The 17394-nt window shown below is 44.9% G+C and overlaps 1 protein-coding gene across 2 annotated transcripts in view; it reads left to right on the top strand.

Moving 5' to 3' along the window:
- Positions 1-17394, top strand: part of SCRN1 (secernin 1) — a 61720-nt gene that overhangs the window by 23417 nt on the left and 20909 nt on the right. For both annotated transcript variants that reach the window (XM_060020662.1, XM_060020661.1), the window contains exons 3-5: positions 7009-7190; positions 14416-14618; positions 15848-16042. In XM_060020662.1, coding sequence (XP_059876645.1) covers positions 7009-7190; positions 14416-14618; positions 15848-16042 — 580 coding nt within the window. The remainder of the gene's footprint in view (positions 1-7008; positions 7191-14415; positions 14619-15847; positions 16043-17394) is intronic.

Raw genomic sequence — 17394 nt, 5'->3', positions numbered from 1 at the left:
CACTCTTTGTGTAATATATTCTATGGGTTTTGACAGTTTCTAATATCATGTATCTGTCATACAGAGTAGTTCCACTGCCCTAAACATCCTCCGTGTTCTGCCTGGTCATCTCTCCCTTCCCCTAACCCCTGGCAACCGCTGATCTTTTCACTGTCTCCATAGTTTTCCCTTTTCTAGAAGGTTATTTAGTTGGAATCATATAATATGTAGCCTTTTCAGATTGGCTTCTTTCACTTACTAATATACATTTAAGATTCATTCATGTCTCTTCCAGGCTTGATAGAATGTTTCTTTTCAGCTCTGAATAATATTCCAGTGTCTGGATGTACCATAATTTATTCTTCCATTCACCTATTGAAGAACATCTTGGTGGCATCCAAGTTTTGGCAATTTTGAACAAAGTTGCTGTAAAATTTGTGCGTAGGTTTTTGTATGGACATAAATTTTCAACTCATTTGGGTAAAGATACTTTTTAATGTAATTTTACGTTTTGAATAGGTGATATATTGGTGTGGTTCAAAGATTTAATAACATTAAAAGGTTTACAGTAAGCAGTCTTAATCTCCCCTTATTCCTGTCTACTGATTCCCACCTTTTATTTATTTGTTTATTTGTTTGTTTTTGGCTGCGTTGGGTCTTTGTTGCTGCGCGCAGGCTTTCTCTAGTTGCGGTGAGCGGGGGGCTACTTGTGGTTGCCGTGCGCAGGGCTTCTCACTGTGGTGGCTTCTCTTGTTGCGGAGCACGGGCCCTAGGTGTGTGGGCTTCAGTAGTTGTGGCATGTGGGCTCAGTAGTTGTGGCTCGCAGGCTCTAGAATGCAGGCTCAGTAGTTGTGGCACACAGGCTTTGTTGCTCCGTGGCATGTGAGATCTTCCCGGACCAGGGCTCAAACCCGTGTCCACTGCAGGGGACACGGGTTCAATCCCTGGTTGGGGAACTAAGATCCTGCATGCCATCCGGCGTGGCCAAAAGAAAAAAAAATAAATGAAATTGTGGGTTTTTTTTTTTTAATGGAGGTTTCATTTAAAAAAAGAGTCACTGTGATTGCTCATCTGCCCACCTACCCACCCTTCCAACTGGTCCATCCTACCAGGCGGTCTTCTCTTCCAGTTCGTTCCCTTTCTTACCCTTCATCTTTCACTCAGTCTGTCCATCGGTCTGCTTGTCCATCTATCATCTACTCTATGTCCAGTTCGCTTTGTTTGAGATGGAGGAATAAGAAATGGGGTCCTCCAGCACAGAGTTCCTCAGTTTCTAAAATTACGCTGCACATTTTTGTTCAGATGCACAGCTGGCAGATTGGAACATTTTATTTTCTGTTCTTTAGTCTTTCTTCTGTGGATTCTGGGTTTTTAACAACTCCTCATCTGGTTGCAGAATACGATGGATAAGTATGTATCCAATTGTGAAATCCCCTGTGTCCTTTCTGAGGATGCTGTACACTGTGCATCACAGAACTCATCTCCCTTTACCTCAGGCCCTGCTTCTCCCTGTGGGTAGGGGCGTTGAAGAATCAGATGCATAATTTCCTGGATTATGATGTTCTGTGTGTGCATGGGTGCATTTGTGTGTGTGTGGATGTGCATCTGTGCTCATGGATGGGTATAGGTCTATTCTTAAATGGTTAAACCTATTTAAGAAAAAAATGGATCCAACATTAGAATATTTTCCTGGAAGAACAACGGATTTCAACTACAGTTTACATGAGTCATACTTGGTACCCAAGAGAGTAATTATACCACAATTTATGGAGACAGAATTCTTTTTTTTTTTTTTTTTTTTTTTTGTGGTACGCGGGCCTCTCACCATTGCGGCCTCTCCCGTTGCGGAGCACAGGCTCCGGATGCTCAGGCCCAGCGGCCACAGCCCACGGGCCCAGCCGCTCCGCGGTATGTGGGATCCTCCCGGACCGGGGCACGAACCGGCGTCCCCTGCATTGGCAGGCGGACTCCCAACCACTGTGCCACCAGGGAAGCTCGAGACAGAATTCTTGATAGCCAAGTCAGGTTTGATACATAATGTTTTTTGAAAGATTCTCTTATTATTATATATTAAACCTCACCTCCATTTTTCTCTCCTTTAGAATTCATTGTTTCCTTTTCTTTGAAAGTTAGTTTGAATTTATTTTTATTTTCTACTGTATGAAGTTCAGTGTGGGATTAGTATCCTCAGCAAGGTTATACAACTTTCACAATTGGGGTGGGTTTTTAGTAGATCATTTCCCTTTTCTTCCCCAATGAAAATATTTGCAAGAAGAATAGAAAATTACCAATTAATGATAGCTGGTGGTGGTGTTAGTAGCATTGTTTAGGTGGTGGCTGTATTTGTGGTGTGTGGAGTATGTGTGTACATGGTGGGGCAGGGACTGGGTCCTGAATGTTAATTCTGAAGATTATCCCCTACAGCAGGAGAGCACAAGTCATTCTGGAATCAAAGAAATCTGACCAGAGCTCCATGGCCACTAAGTAGATTGTGTGTCTTTTTTCCTGTTTTCCTGTTTTCTTCTCTTCAGCCCCAGGAGCAGGAGTCCCCAGCCTTCTATGCGGTCAGAGCGTCTCCCTTGCTCCGTGGGAGAGTGGCTCGGCAGGGGGCTTCCTTCCATCACGTCCCCTTTCCCAATCCTGTTTCTGACGCCAGGCCTTTGCATTGTCCATCCTCAAAGATCTTACAGCTTCAGGGGAATAAAAAGCAGCTCTTCTAAAGTGTGGTCAGCATCTTCTTTTGTCTTTGTTTAGACTCATATGAGCCTTAAGGGCACATTTTCAAAAACCAGTCAAGTAGCAGGCAGGACACTGGAATAAAACAGTTAAAAAACGAGCAACCTCAGTGATAATTAGCAATGCTGCTTTAGAGTCACAAATTTTCTAAAACTAAAACTATTTCCCTGAAGCATCCCGTTTTCCCTGCCTTTGTTTCCCACCCTAAGAAGTCTGGCTGACTCATCAACTCATTTCACAGTGGTTTTCGCTGGTGGTGCCAGGGTTGTGTTCACCATCTGAGTACAGTAGGAAAGGCACAATGATTGCGTTTCATTAATTGAAACGTCTATTGTGTGAGTGTCTCTATTCCACTTTCACTGGGTGATATCCAGAAATAGTGTGTGCAGGAATGTGCAAGGGGTAGGCGACAGCATGACGCTGATTTTGCTTTTCATTTTGGACACCATCACACAAAACAATAAAGGGTTTGCCCTGAACAAGAATTGTCATTTGTTTTTGCCTCCGAGGCCTTGTCAAGGTTTATCTTTCCATCCTCCAACCTGGCATATGTCCCCAGGAGCCACCTGAGAGCGACAAGCTCAGTGCAGGGTAATACTTTTAAAAGCTCAGTGATTAGCATTAGGCAGGGCTGACATTTACAAGTGTGCCTCACCACGCCCCCTGCCCTGGGCATTCTTATGTTGCTGTGTGGCCTTGGCCCCCAGAAGTCACACTAGCTGACAGATTTGTTTTATTAAAGGCTGGGTGGGTGTGGCCATGGGGCAGCAAGACGAACTGCTCCTCTTTTTTTGAAGCCCCCTTGAACAGCTTAATCACCCAAGTGAGGCCCGAACTGTCCCTGTAAAGACTGATCTTCTGAGGGGTGAACGTTTTCTCTTTGCTTTTTTTCTCATAGAAACTTGGCTAGGACTTTTGACTTTAGAACTAAATTGTTTTTCCAGGCTGAAAGAAAATTTCGGGTACTTTTGGATTTTTTTTCCCCAGAGACACCTTTCCTGCTACCTCCAATCCCACTTTTTCTCTGCCTTGTTAATAATGTGGCAATTGTGAGTGTCAGTGAATTTTACTTAAGAAAATGACTGCCTGCGGAGTTCATGTTCTAGATGGCTGACTTTACAACGTTTAACTCATTACATCTTGTGTAAATGTTCCTTATTTGTGAGGTTTGCTCCCAAACTGGGATTTTAAATAACCGATCTCTATGAGACAAGTGTGTCCATCCTCCCTACTCCCTGCTACACCTGGGTGTCATTAGACAGATTTCAAACCCAGTGGACCATGTGTGAATTGCAGCTACAGAAGGGCCCTTGTGAGGCCCAGACTTCTGTGGTCCCTGACAAAGATGCCCCGAGGGGCATGTGTTCTAGGCTCACTAAGGCTGGGGTGCACACCCACCCACCTCCCGTTCCCCGACCCTGTGGCCTGTGAGGAGATCTGGGGCATCAGCTTGCAGCCTGGTGCTTGGGAGGTGCTGATTTAGCCCATCTGGCTAGTTGGGGATCTCCTTCCTTCCTCATGATTCTAAGTTTGGCCTGAAAAGTGTCAGGTTGGCTGCATGTATTTTGGACTCCCACAGAGACCATATGGTCTTTTGCATTCAGTGTTCAACATTTTTATCTGTCAGTACTTACTGAGCTTTTGCAGTCCTGTGACTCAGTGCCATCGTAGCTCCCCTAAGTGGCAGGGTGGAGGACCTCCCTGAACCGTGAACACATTTTTGACATCCCCACCTGTCTCTTCTCAGGCTCTTACCTCTGTCTGGAATACCTCGATGTCTGGCCTACTTTTCAAGATCAACTAAATGTCACTCACTTGATAAAACCTCTGCCCACTTGGTTGCGTTCCCTTTCCTTTGAACCTCTATTATGCTCCCTCCGACCTGTGTTATTCATTCGTTCATTCATTTATCCATTCATTCATTCAAAAAAAGGTTTATTGATGCCTACTATATACCAGATTTGGGATATGTCATGAACTAAACAGCAAAGATCTCTCCCTCCTTCCCTTCTGTAGTCTCTCAATAGCGCTTACATTCTAGCTGGTGGAGATAGCATACATAAACAGCACGTACGATACGTCAGTCAGTTATGTAGTATTTTGGAAGGGTCAAAATGGCATGGAACGGGGAAGGGAAAAGGAAGGGCAGGATCGTGTCGATCGGAGTACGAGGTGGGAGGAGGGGACGAGATGCAGTGCATACAGGCCTCAGTGACACTTACTGAAGTTGGCCTGTGGTCGTAGTCTGCGTATGTGCCTTCTCCTTCTTTCCCAACAGAGACAGAGACTGGGTCTCCTCACTGATTTACCTGCCAGCAGCACTTAGCATGAAATGCCTTGTGTGTGGTCGGTGCTCCGTAGATACTTGGTGAAATGGGAACAAATGTGTCAAAATGAATTTGAGGGCAAATAAAAAGCTCATTTCCTATTTTGCTTTTTTCCTGTCCTTACAAAAAATACTTTATGATAAATCTGTGCTTAAGAACCTGAGATTCCTTGCCTATTTACTTAGTCTTTTCAAGATAGAGTTTGTCACTGGACCTCAGTGGATACAGGGGTTTTGGAGAGTATTGATCAGTGCTGCTTTTGGCATGAAATAGCACAATTCTAACATATAAACGTCAATTCCATTTTGAAGAGCACAGAGGACTGTAGCTTGTTTACCGCCTTGGCCAGCTTTTTTGCTGTAAAAGAATCATTTTTTAAAAACAATAAATAACTTACGGGAACTGAATAGGGGAAAACATTTCAAGAGTATATTTTACTATCAATTTGCCGTGAAAAACTCAAAGGTCTCTTGACAACCTCCGGGTTTAATTAGCTTTCAGTTTACAAATACTTATCAAGTGAAATAACATTATCCCAGTGCAGAGCAATACCTAACGTGGATCATGAAGATACGGATGTCACGTGACCAGTGAGTGTGCATTTCAGCTCTAACCTGAGGTTTAGAGATTATGGAAAATCAATGCAGAGTAGCTTTCTGGGCTGCATTCAGTCCATATAAGTGGGTCTTGAATCAAAAACATGATCTAAGGCTGCAGTTGATCCAGTGCTTTCAGGTGCCCAATTTAAAATGCAAATGGCTGCTGTGGCTGATAAATTTCTCCCCTGAGAGCTGAAAAGCTCTGTGTAATTTAGAGCCCTGAGTTCCATACTGCAGCTTCCGCGGGAAGAGTATGTGTGTCATAGACTGCTAGCATATCAGCGTCAGGAGGCTCCTGTGGACAGCCTAGTTTAGTGCTTTTCCAACTGCTCTAGCCGAGTCCTCCCAGGGGCCCGGTATGGGGAGGGGAAAGGCTCTGAGTTATCTATCCCCAGTCCCATGCCTGTTCTTCCATTCACCTCAATACACTCTGACCAGTTTTATTGTCTTTATGCTTTTATGTAAGAGTTTGTATGGAGGAAGTGTTCTGAGGCTAAAAATATCAATACTTGGAAAGAAGTAGCTTGATCTAGATTAGCTCATTCATTTTCCAGGTAAAGACACAGCAGCCTGGAGAAGTAAGACATAGCTCTAAGTGGTTATGTACTGCAGTTGTGACAGCAGTTAGGAATATGCCTCTCTGGGACTGTTTCCTTATATGTCCACCTCATGGGCTTAGTGTGGGAATCAAATGGGACAGACCAGGAAGCACAATGGATAAGAGAGTGTACATTTAATGCGTTAGTTAAATGTAAAGTATCACTATCATTTTCTCTTTTCTACCACTAGAGCAATCATGTGGGTTGTCAAACTGTGTTCCAGGGAGCCCTAGGGATCATTGCAGGAAGCTTCGGGGACCTCTTTTCTCCAGACAAAGCAACTTTCCTTTTATCTGCTTTCTATGTTAGGCATCTAGGTAAAGTTTCTTTTATAGATAGGACTCTATAACTTTTAAAAAGTTTGAAAACCATTGATCTAGAAGGAATTTTGCAAATGAATAGCTATGCTTGTTTAAAATGCTGGTGGCCATCTGTGCCCATTGAAAAGGCTAGATACAGAATATTCAGGGCAGAGATTGCTTGAATACCTGGTTCGAGAAGGTGGACTGCTGTAGATGTAAACATTATGCACAGATTGGCCTGAACCAAAGAGACAGAAAACTGAGTGAGTGACAAGACTGAAACTCACTGGGGAAACCTTTGAGCTGCTTTGAGACGTGTGGTGTTTTTTAAGTCTGGGTGTTCCCAAGGCCTTTTATTTCTCGGCTCTGTTTGTAACCGATGTGGTGGTTTAATGTAAGTACCAAGGTGAAAACTAAGTGGTACCTGACAGGTGATGACCCTTTCTTTCCTGTCTTCATTTTTTAGTGCACTTACATTTCAATCGACCAAGTTCCCAGGACCCATGCCATCGTGATAAGCAGACCTGCCTGGCTTTGGGGGGCAGAAATGGGAGCCAATGAACATGGAGTGTGCATAGCCAATGAAGCCATCAATGCCAGAGAGCCAGCCGCTGAAACGGAAGCCTTACTGGGGATGGATCTGGTCAGGTACTGCCTGGTGATTCTTTGAAACAACTGCCCAGAACAGGTGGGGTGTGGGGATGGGATTTATCTCCCTCCAAACCTCATACTTCCTAACACAGTCCTTCCAAAGAAGACTTGTGCCTTTTGATATAAACTTGGAGGTGATGGAAAAAAGAATAGATTACAATGGAGTATTATTCAGCAATAAAAAAAATTCAGTACTGATCCCTGCTATAACATGATGAAGCTTGAAAACGTTATACTAAGTGAAAGAAGTCAGACACAAAAGGTCATTATTGTGTGATTCCATTTACATGAAATATCCTGAATATGCCAATTCATAGAAGCAGAAAGTAGATTAGTGGTTGCCTGGAGTTGGAGTGGAGGATGGGGAGTGATTCCTAATGGATATGGTGCTTCTTCTTGGGGTGTTGGAATGTTCTAAATTTAGGTTATGGTGATAGTTGCACAACTTTATGAATATACTAAAGACCCCTGAACTACACTTTTAAATGGATGAAGTTTATGGTCTTTGAAATGTATCTATCTAATAATATATAAAAATAAAAAGAATATATTAAAAATACATAAAAGATAAAGGAAAAAAGAACAGAAATCACTTCCCTCCTTTCCCCTCTAAGTCTTGGTCATCTTTTCTTCCTCTCCCTCCCCTTCCAGCCACAGTGTAACAGAGGGAAGCGGACGTGTAAGCTCGGCAGGATGGGGGTCTCTGTCGGCTTGTTCGCCACTGCGTCACAAGCACCAGGGGCTGTGTGCCTGGCACGTAGTGGCTGATCAACGACTGAGTTTGGAAAGAATGACTAAAGTAGACGGTGGGTGGGAATGAAACAACGTTCTGAAATGGCTTCCTTTTTTCTGAAATACTGAAATGCAATAGAGTCATGGCTTGATTGAAAGACGATTGGGCTGGGAGCTGGAGGTCTTGGTCTTCAGTGTGGATACTTGTCACTTGTCCGATGTGAGTCCTAGACTGGGTGACCTCCAGAGAGCTTCCCACATGTAACATCCTATAAAAAGGAATCGAGGTTTTTACATTTTGTAGGTTTTGTAGGGAGAAATTGCACATAGAGACCTCCGTGGCCCATAGCTTCTTCCAGCTGATGGGCAGGTCTGTTTGTGACACCCCTTTGATGCCATATCGCCTTTATACCTTCCTCACCCTTCCTTACGCTTCCTGGTTATTATAAACTCAGAAGGTGCAGGTTCCCTGAGCTGGAGAAAAGGAGGGAAAAGCCTTATATTTATAATCAGTTTTCTCTTGATCAACAGAATGAAATGGATAGAATAACAACAAGTTTTGAGCTTACGTTTTGACAGTTGTCCCAGTATTTTTACCTCCGTGCTTAATAGAAATCCTAAAAGTGAAGAGTTAACAATGAAAAATAATGTCCCTTTTATGCCTCATTCATAGCCTTGCATTTTGAGTTATCATTGACTTTATGGCAGGGGATTTATAGAACTGGCAAATACCACCATTTAAACAGTTGATTTCTAAGGGACGACAGAAAAGAATTTTTCTTTTTAATTTCTTCAAAGCCTCTGATGTATCTTCTCAAGTTCATCAACCTATAAGGCAACGAGAGTTACTGAATATCTGCTTTGTGCTAGACTCTGTGGGCACATGAAGAAGCTCAGAAACTGCAAAGAGATTTTAGTCTGGTTGCAGGGAGAAGACAGAAAATTGAGCAATGCAAGATTTTAAGACCAATTTAAGATGACAGAAGGAGAGGCGTGTCTCAAGGCAATCTGAGATTTGTAGCCACATGAATGGCACAGAATCCCAGGCCCTCAGCAAACACCCCTGGATGTTCAGAGATGATAATGGACCGAGTCTGTTTAGGAATGCTTCGAGAAGAAGATGCCTGTGACCTGGGTGTACAGCGCTGCGGGGCTGTAGACCGAGAAGATATACTCGGCACATAATTGGGGTTGTGATAGTTACCAAGGTCTGGACACTAACAAGTGTCAGGAGTAGATTATAGGGTGAATTTAACCACAGTCATTTAACTTTAACTCCTTCCCTGGCCACCCATGTCCAGGTATGTGAAGAGGACCCTGCCGCAGGTGTGTGCACCTCGAGCGGCTCTTTGTGAGCTCAGGGTCTCAGCTTTATATGAGCTATGATCAGTTCAGCTGAGCCCAGTCAGGTAGTGAGGGGCCGGTTCATACTAACCAAATGCTAAACATGACCCCTGAGCCAGAAGGCCTCCTAGGTCCGTGTCTCAGAGGCTCCCAGGTGATGGGTGCTGAAGCACACAGAGCACTGTTTGAGTAGCAAGGTTCCAGAGCAGTGGGTCTCAAAGTGTGGCTGGTGACCCTGGCATCACCTGGAAAGTTGTTTGAAATGTAGATTCTGGGTCCCCACTACAGACCTCCTGAATCAGCAACTCTGGGGGGTGGGACCAGCAATCCGTGCTTGAACGTGCCCTCCAGGTGCTTCCCATACACACGAAGCGTTGAGAACCAGGGCACTAGAGGAAAATCTCAGTCCGTGAGCTGTGTTCTTTCAATTTGGGCTCAGTATCTCCAAGGTATTGCTGTCGGAGGGATCACTCCTTCCTCTGTCTGTGCTTGTCTCCTGGGCTTGGATGCCAGTTCTTTCCTGGACAGCTCCTGGGAGAGCAAGCTCTTTGCACTTTACACTCTATTTCTAGTGCTAGCTAGACCTGGGGTTGATTATTCAAAGATTATATAGGGCAGGCTGCCCCTCTGGATTCTGATCTTTTGTGCTTTCCAACAGCACGTCAAATCCAGCCTCAGTCCAAAGGGATGTTAAGTGAACGTTGGTAGCACTTTATTGGGCACTGAGTTTAAGATAAAAGTATAATTTGTATGTGTTTCCTGGAGGTTTGCTGTGAATTCAAGCATTAGGCAATACTGTTTTTATATTTCATTTTCACTTTATGTTTATGATGTTAAGTAACATCTGCTACTTACGATCCACTGATCTCTGTGAGAATCTGTCAACGAATCCCTTTCTCCAGGGAAAAGGCACATAAACACATATACTCCATTTTTGCATGTTTCAGGAGGTTGGTACCAAGTAAAAGAAGATGAATGGAGCTAGCCTAGAAAAATGGGAATTGATTTTCTGGAGGTCAGGGCTCTCTTACCATCCAAGGTCTGTCTCTCGTAATAATGCGCCTTGGCCTCTTGGATGAGAACTAGAAAGCTCTTAGAACTCATCCATCAGTGGCATTCTGGTAAATGTTTAATAACCAGCCTGGGGCGGGATGGTGGGGGGCAGCTCTGATCTGTAGCCTTTTCCAGTTTCCATGGTGTAAACACTCCCACGATGATTGATTTCAGGCTACCAGTGGTTTAACCACTAGATCGAAATTCTTGGTGTAGAGCAGTCTGCTCTGAGCTGGCGCAGCTGGCCCCAGTGCGTCACTGCCTTCATTCAGTGTTTCACGCCTCTTCTTCCCTGTGCATGACTGCTCTGTTCTCTTCTTTTTCCGTAGACTGACTTTTGCTGCTCCGTTTGGGTTTAACTTTGTCACTAAAACCCAGTCCATCCCAATATTTTAGAGCATCTGATAATTCTGGACACTTTCCATCAGACCCTCAGCGTCTAAAAAGACACAAAAAAAAGTCCTTAAAAAGAGGCCAGTGTAATCACTGGAAAGGGCCAAGGGTTGTCTTTAGGTTGTGGGGAGTGTGAGGACCCACAGGTGACCTGAAAGGGGGCCCAGCCAGTATCTGTAGGAGGAAAGAACCTGTGGATTAGAGTTACTATTTCGCGAACACTGTTGTATGATGCGTTTTGCATAGAATATTTCATTTAACTTTGACAGCAATCTAGTGAAGTGGGTCTGATTACTTCCGTTTGGTAGACAGGAAATTGAGGTTAAGGGACTTGCCTGAGGCGTCGACAGAGCCTGGTGTACCGGGGCCCGCTCCCCGCAGGGAGGCGACCCCTGTCTGTACTAGATCGCAGGTTACTTCTCCTTTCCAGGAGCCAGGAAGCTCTGGATACCAAGAGACAGAGGTTAGTCAAAAGGTTCCCCACGTCTTTCTTCCAAATCAGTACAGCCCTTAGCATCTACTTTTCCCCCCTCCTGCTTCTATCCCTCTGGCTAGGGGCTGGGCATCGTTCGATGTCCAAAACATCATGAACCAAGAGGGGCTTTGCAGACCCCTGGATCTGCGGGGGAGAAGGAAGATTGTTTGCATCTACATCCCTATAGGAACACCAAGCTCATCCCTAAAAGGGGAGGGGAGTTGACTACTTTTATGACTTTCCCCAGGGCAGTGATTATATATCCACGGTAAATCTAGTTATAACTTAGTTTTACCTAATTGGGATTCAAAGGCACAGGGGTCTCCCTAATGGTTGGAGACATAGGTGTCAAAAAGACAAGCAAGCTGAGTTTCTAAACACGAGGGCTTGCATGAGGGGAGTGCACACGGTGCTCATCTTCCTTAGTGAGCTGTGTTAACCTTTCAGGAGTGGGCAGAGTGAGCTTGACATACCAGTGAAAAGGTCATGGGCCCCAAAGAGGGATTTTCTCCGGGATTTCCCATAAAAAATAAGGATCTGGATTTGGGAGCATCTAACTCCAAGATCCAGAGAAACCCGGACCAAGCACACCCTCGGAAGGATTTGAATTTCACTGAAGGTTGATGTCAGAGCGAGACTCTCACATTGGCTCCGTTAATTTCATTCCTTTTCCTGCTCCAGTCAAGCCCATAATGAGGTGTAGCACCCGAAGTGAAAGTAGGCATGGGGACCAGCCTGACGCAAAATGTGTTCTCATTTTGCGTCAGATGAATCTGCCTCATCTAGGAGGGGAAACTGTCATGAAAAGCTTAGAACAGGCCTCAGTGTTGGGAGACTCGTGGCCTGGATCACCATAGCCTGGTGCATTTGTAGCTCTGAGTCTCAGGCGGAGAGGGTGTAACCCGCTGTCATTCACAGCTCTGGCAGTTGTCCTGTTCTCAGCCCATGGCAGAGAGACCGCAAGGGAATGGTCAGGTGGGACAAAGGCGTATCTTCTCCCCATGGTCCTGGCATGAGGGGTATAATCAGAATCGTGTCTGTGGATGAGCGCTGAGGCGCCCCTGCAGATGCCATGCAGAGGGCATCAAAGTCAGTCTGGGAGGGCACGTGTGTTGGAATCTCAGCGTGGGACCCAAACAGGCAGAACAGCAGGAGAGTAAGTTAGAAACTGCACAAGAGAAGTCACAGCTTCCAGACGTGGCACTATTGCCCCGGCTGGGTATTCACAGGCTCCTAGCACACATTTGCATGGGTAAGTTGGGGCCCTGCAAGGCCCTGGGCACAGGGTTCTCCCTGGAATACGTACATAAGACGGTGTAACCAGGGGCCACCAGGGACCTGTGGAAAGCAGGGCCCCTCCTGTGTGCCCAGCTCTGCGCTGTGAGAGGTACTCACAGCACACTTGTTTGCTCTGGATCCTCAAGGTAAGGTGAGCACTTATTTCCTCTACGCCGTTTTGGAGAAGATGGCACTGACCAACGAAGAGTCCACTAATTCCACCTTCTAACGAGTTTATTCTTTTATCACTCCCATGAAGTCTCAGGCTTCAGCGTCTCAAAGCATTGCCTTGTCACCAGTCTCCCTAAATAAGCTTAAATTGAGAAATGCCAAATGAATTGATATACAATTACCTACGAAAATAAGCCTCTTGCAAAGATAAGACCAGAGCACAGAGTTGCATTATCCGGCAGCATAGTGAAATGTCCATTCAGGAAGAATCAAGCTGGGTGAATTTTAATAACGATTACATCTCAGGTCGAAAACTCACCCAGGACTGGCCTCTGCTATCATCTTAGCAGGCTCATTGCTCTGCTCTGTGCTTCTGCCCCCAGAAGTACAAGTTGAATGAAGAGATGAATAAGTAGACATTTACCGGGCACCCATTACATGCCATCTTCTTTCAAATCAGCCTGAGAGGGAAGTAGTACTGTTTTCACTTTACAGATGAGAAAATCAAGGTTCGGAAAGTTTATCCCTGGTGGATAGCAGAACCAGAATTAGAACTGAGGTCCCTTTATCTCCGCGTCGTTTGTTTTTCTGCCACAGTGTGCTATGTCTGGAAACTTACTGATCACGTACTTGGTGCTGGGCCCTAGAGCCATGTATTTTCATGTTCATTGTCTCATAAAACCCATCCTCATAGTACTCAATGATGTAGGTATTTATTTTACAGGTGACGTAAAACTGAAGGTCAAGTATATTATGGAACTTGCTCAGGGTCACACAGAGGGCAGTCTGCTTTAAGGGGTCTATTAATTGGGAGGGGACTGCTGTTTCACTTTGAAAGAAATATGTCCTTTTGGACGACTGAAGCTGTAAGCCACATCAGTAGAGGTGCGCTGATAGGTAGGAGGAGAATATGTAGAAAAAGGACTGATCATGGACGAACCAGCCGCCCATCGCTAAGGAGATCGTGAGTGAATTATATGCACAGAGGACAATGGCTGGCTGTGGAGCACTTTTATTACTAATCAAAACATCTGGTGGGGCTTCCCTGGTGGCGCAGTGGTTGAGAATCTGCCCGCTAATGCAGGGGACACGGGTTCGAGCCCTGGTCTGGGAGGATCCCACATGCCGCGGAGCAGCTAGGCCCATGAGCCACAACTACTGACCCTGCGCATCTGGAGCCTGTGCTCCACAACAAGAGAGGCCCGCGCACCGCGATGAAGAGTGGCCCCCACTTGTCACAACTAGAGAAAGCCCTCGCACAGAAACGAAGACCCAACACAGCAAAAATAAATAAAATAAATTAATTAAAAACAACAACAAAACAAAAAACAAAACATCTGGTGTAGAATAATAGAGGTCAAGGCTGGACTGGGCAGAGGTTTCATTTTGCCCAGAGGCAGGAGGGAGAACAAGCCACAGAGAGGGGGTCTTGCTAAGGGCTGCAACTGAGCTGACCAGCTCTAGGGGAGTCAGAATTAGAAAAGAGAAAGAGAGGTGGCCGAGCTTCCTTTCAAGAGGGAGAAGCCACTGGGCTCCTGATATGCAAGGGGGGTGTCCAAAGACAGAAAACGCCCCCGTGATTTTGAACCGAATGTGTGACAGTTGTGTATCTGAGTTCAAGTGCTGTTTATCTGTTTGCGTATTGGCTTGAGTGTTTAACATAGTTACACACATTGGCATTCTTCATAGCTCAGCCCCATCCCAGCCTTTGGTTCCTATGCTGATAATGAGGTGGTGAGGAATGACAGAGGTATGCTTCTGGTTTTCTTACTTCAGGCTTGGTTTAGAGAGAGGGGCAACAGCTAAAGAAGCCTTAGATGTCATCGTCGCCTTGTTGGAAGAACATGGACAAGGCGGGAATTATTATGAAGATGCAAACTCCTACCACAGCTTCCAAAGTGCATATTTGATCGTGGACAGTGAGGAAGCCTGGGTGCTGGAGACCGTGGGGAAGTACTGGGCTGCGGAGAGAATCACAGGTGAGTGGGGTGGCCGGTGGAGAGTTTCGAGGACAGGAAAAGCTGAGGCCATGGTGCCTGGACTTAGAGAAGTCATGCTGCTGTTGCAGACCCTCTGTGCTTCATGTGTAGGCTCTGGAGTGCCTCCCATTTCTGGGCTTCTGCTTCTAGAGAGGAACGGGGGTTTCCCTGACCCTGGAGTGAAGGCTGTCAATGCTTGGGAAGCACACACCTGACATTTCATATTGACTGTTTGCCTGGGGGCAAGTCCCAATTCTTAGTTACAGAAACAAAGTCCCAGAGATTTTTCTCAACCTCATGCACATCCGTGTGCACACACATGCACCCAGACACATGTATATTTGCACACATGTTCCATTAATTTAAAACAATTCATTATCGGGAATTCCCTGGTAGTCCAGCGGTTAGGACTCTGTGCTCTCACTGCCAGGGGCCTGGGTTCAATCCCTGGTCGGGGAACTAAGATCCCATAAGCCGTGCAGTGTGGCCTAAATTAATAAATAAATAAAACAATTAATTATCAGGGCTACTGTGTTTTTCTAAATGTTGGGACCTGAAAAAAATTTGAATGAAGAAGTATATTTTATATATAGGGCTTCCCTGGTGGCGCAGTGGTTGGGGGTCTGCCTGCCGATGCAGGGGATGCGGGTTCGTGCCCCGGTGTGGGAGGATCCCGCATGCCGCGGAGCGGCTGGGCCCGTGAGCCTTGGCCGCTGAGCCTGCATGTCCAGAGCCTGTGCTCCGCAACGGGAGGGGCCACAACAATGAGAGGCCCGCGTACCGCAAAAAAATAAATAAAAAATAAAAAACTATATGTATATTTGAGCAGAGGGCAGTAGTATAAACTGTTCCTTCAGGTGGAGTGAGACTAAATTTGGGAGGAGGAATCTCTGGAGCTGCGACGTTCATGAGTCTTGTTAGTAGCACAGCGCCTCTTTCAAAGAACCTTTCACTTTTCTTGTGAGTAGTAAATGCTTGGGGTTTAGTTCGCCAGATCAAGTGACTGTTGCTCATTGAAAATGTGATAAAATGTGTCAGGAGTGGTCACACCTCCTGGGAAATCTTAAAAGAGAACCAAGGATCATCTGTTTCTCTCTTCAGAAACAGAATCCATTCCTCCCTATACTTAAGAGTCAAGTTGCAGGGGAGAGACGCCCTGTAAATTTCCATTTCTTGATTAAGTCTTTGTAAGTCTATTTCTAAATAACTGGGTTTTGCACTCTCTACAGAGGGAGTCAAGTGCATTTGCAATCAGCTTTCGCTCACGACTAAGATTGACGCAGAGCATCCTGAACTCAGGAGTTATGCTCAGAGTCAAGGCTGGTGGACGGGAGAGGACGAGTTCAATTTTTCTGAAGTTTTTTCTCCAGCTGATGACCATCTAGCCTGCTGTGCAGGCAAAGACAGCTTAGAAAAGCAAGAAGGTGAGTTAGTGTATCCCTTACAATTCTCCCTCTCATACCCTTTGTCTTGCAGCTATTTCAGAGACCTTGTTTGAACTTAGGCGAATGAGCAGAGAGGAAGAGTAGAGAATAGACCTTGTATATAGAGACCGACTTGTGCTAAAGTCCTTGCTGTGCAGGCAAGATGACAACTTGCATTTATTTTTACATGATGCTTTCTCATCATGGATGTTTCCTTTTCCTATTTCTCCTTTAAATGCTGATGTCCTTATGCTTGTCTTGTTTGATACTTATTCCAGCCTTGCTTATACCTCAGCATTTGTATATTTGACTTATCTCCTTCATATATTTTCCTCTCCCGTTAGCCTGCTGAGTCTTGACATCAGGGGTGTTGTCTTTTACTCATCTTAGGATCCCCTTGTGAGGCTTGTTATAGTCCTTTGTTCCATGAACATTTGCTGAGTCAAGTTGTTGAACTGAATTCCTTTCCTGAACCCTGTATCTTCCACCCACTATTGACTTAGTCAGAATCCATGTTTAGGTAAATGTGGGTGACTGGATAGCTTGTTACTTGCATGCGTGAGTGGAAAACCCTTCCACATAAACACAGTGGCCACATTTTATATTTGCCATTGGTCATTTAGAACAGGAGTTGGCAAACTATAACTTGTTGGCTGTTCCCTGTTTTGTAAATACAATTTCATTAGAACACAGCCACGCCCATTTATTTACCTATTGCTTATGGCTACTTCCATGTTACGTGGCAGAGTTGAGCAGTTGCGACAGGTAAGTTATGGCAGAGATTATAGGGCCCATAAGCTTAACATATTTCCTATCTGGTTCTTTAAGAAAAAGTTGGCTGACTCAATCTAGAAGAACGCTTTAGGACTTCTGCTATAGAACTTAATTAATAAATTCTGGGTAGGAAGGTAAGAAAGTATCCATTTACAAATGGGAACTTTATAAAAAACCCTAAAAGTTTTTCACTTCAAAAACCTCGCTTGGTAAAAGTATATAATACCAGTTGTAAGGTAGTCCTGCCAAAATATCAAACGTAAATCTGATGAAGCTTCTGGATCTAGCTACTAGTTTACCAGAAATACAGAGGATGGAGGAAAATATTCAGAACACCATCTGCAAAGTCCGTCTTGCAAAGTCCAGAGTGTGAGAAACTCAGGAGAAATGGCCCAACAAATAAAATGCAAGGGGGAAAAATGAGACGCAGTGACGAAGAGAGTCTTAAGAGACATTATCAACCTGTTGGATCCTGGTTTAAATCAGTAAACTCATTTATGAAACAGTGAGGAAGTTTGAACCCTGGATAGTTGAAGAACAGAAGGACTTACTGTTAATACTTTTAGGTGTGATGTGTT

This window comes from Delphinus delphis, chromosome 9 (assembly GCF_949987515.2).
Source record: "Delphinus delphis chromosome 9, mDelDel1.2, whole genome shotgun sequence".
Taxonomy (NCBI): domain Eukaryota; kingdom Metazoa; phylum Chordata; class Mammalia; order Artiodactyla; family Delphinidae; genus Delphinus; species Delphinus delphis.
Note: the sequence above shows the minus strand (reverse complement) of the source record. Positions and strands in the feature narration are given on the sequence as shown.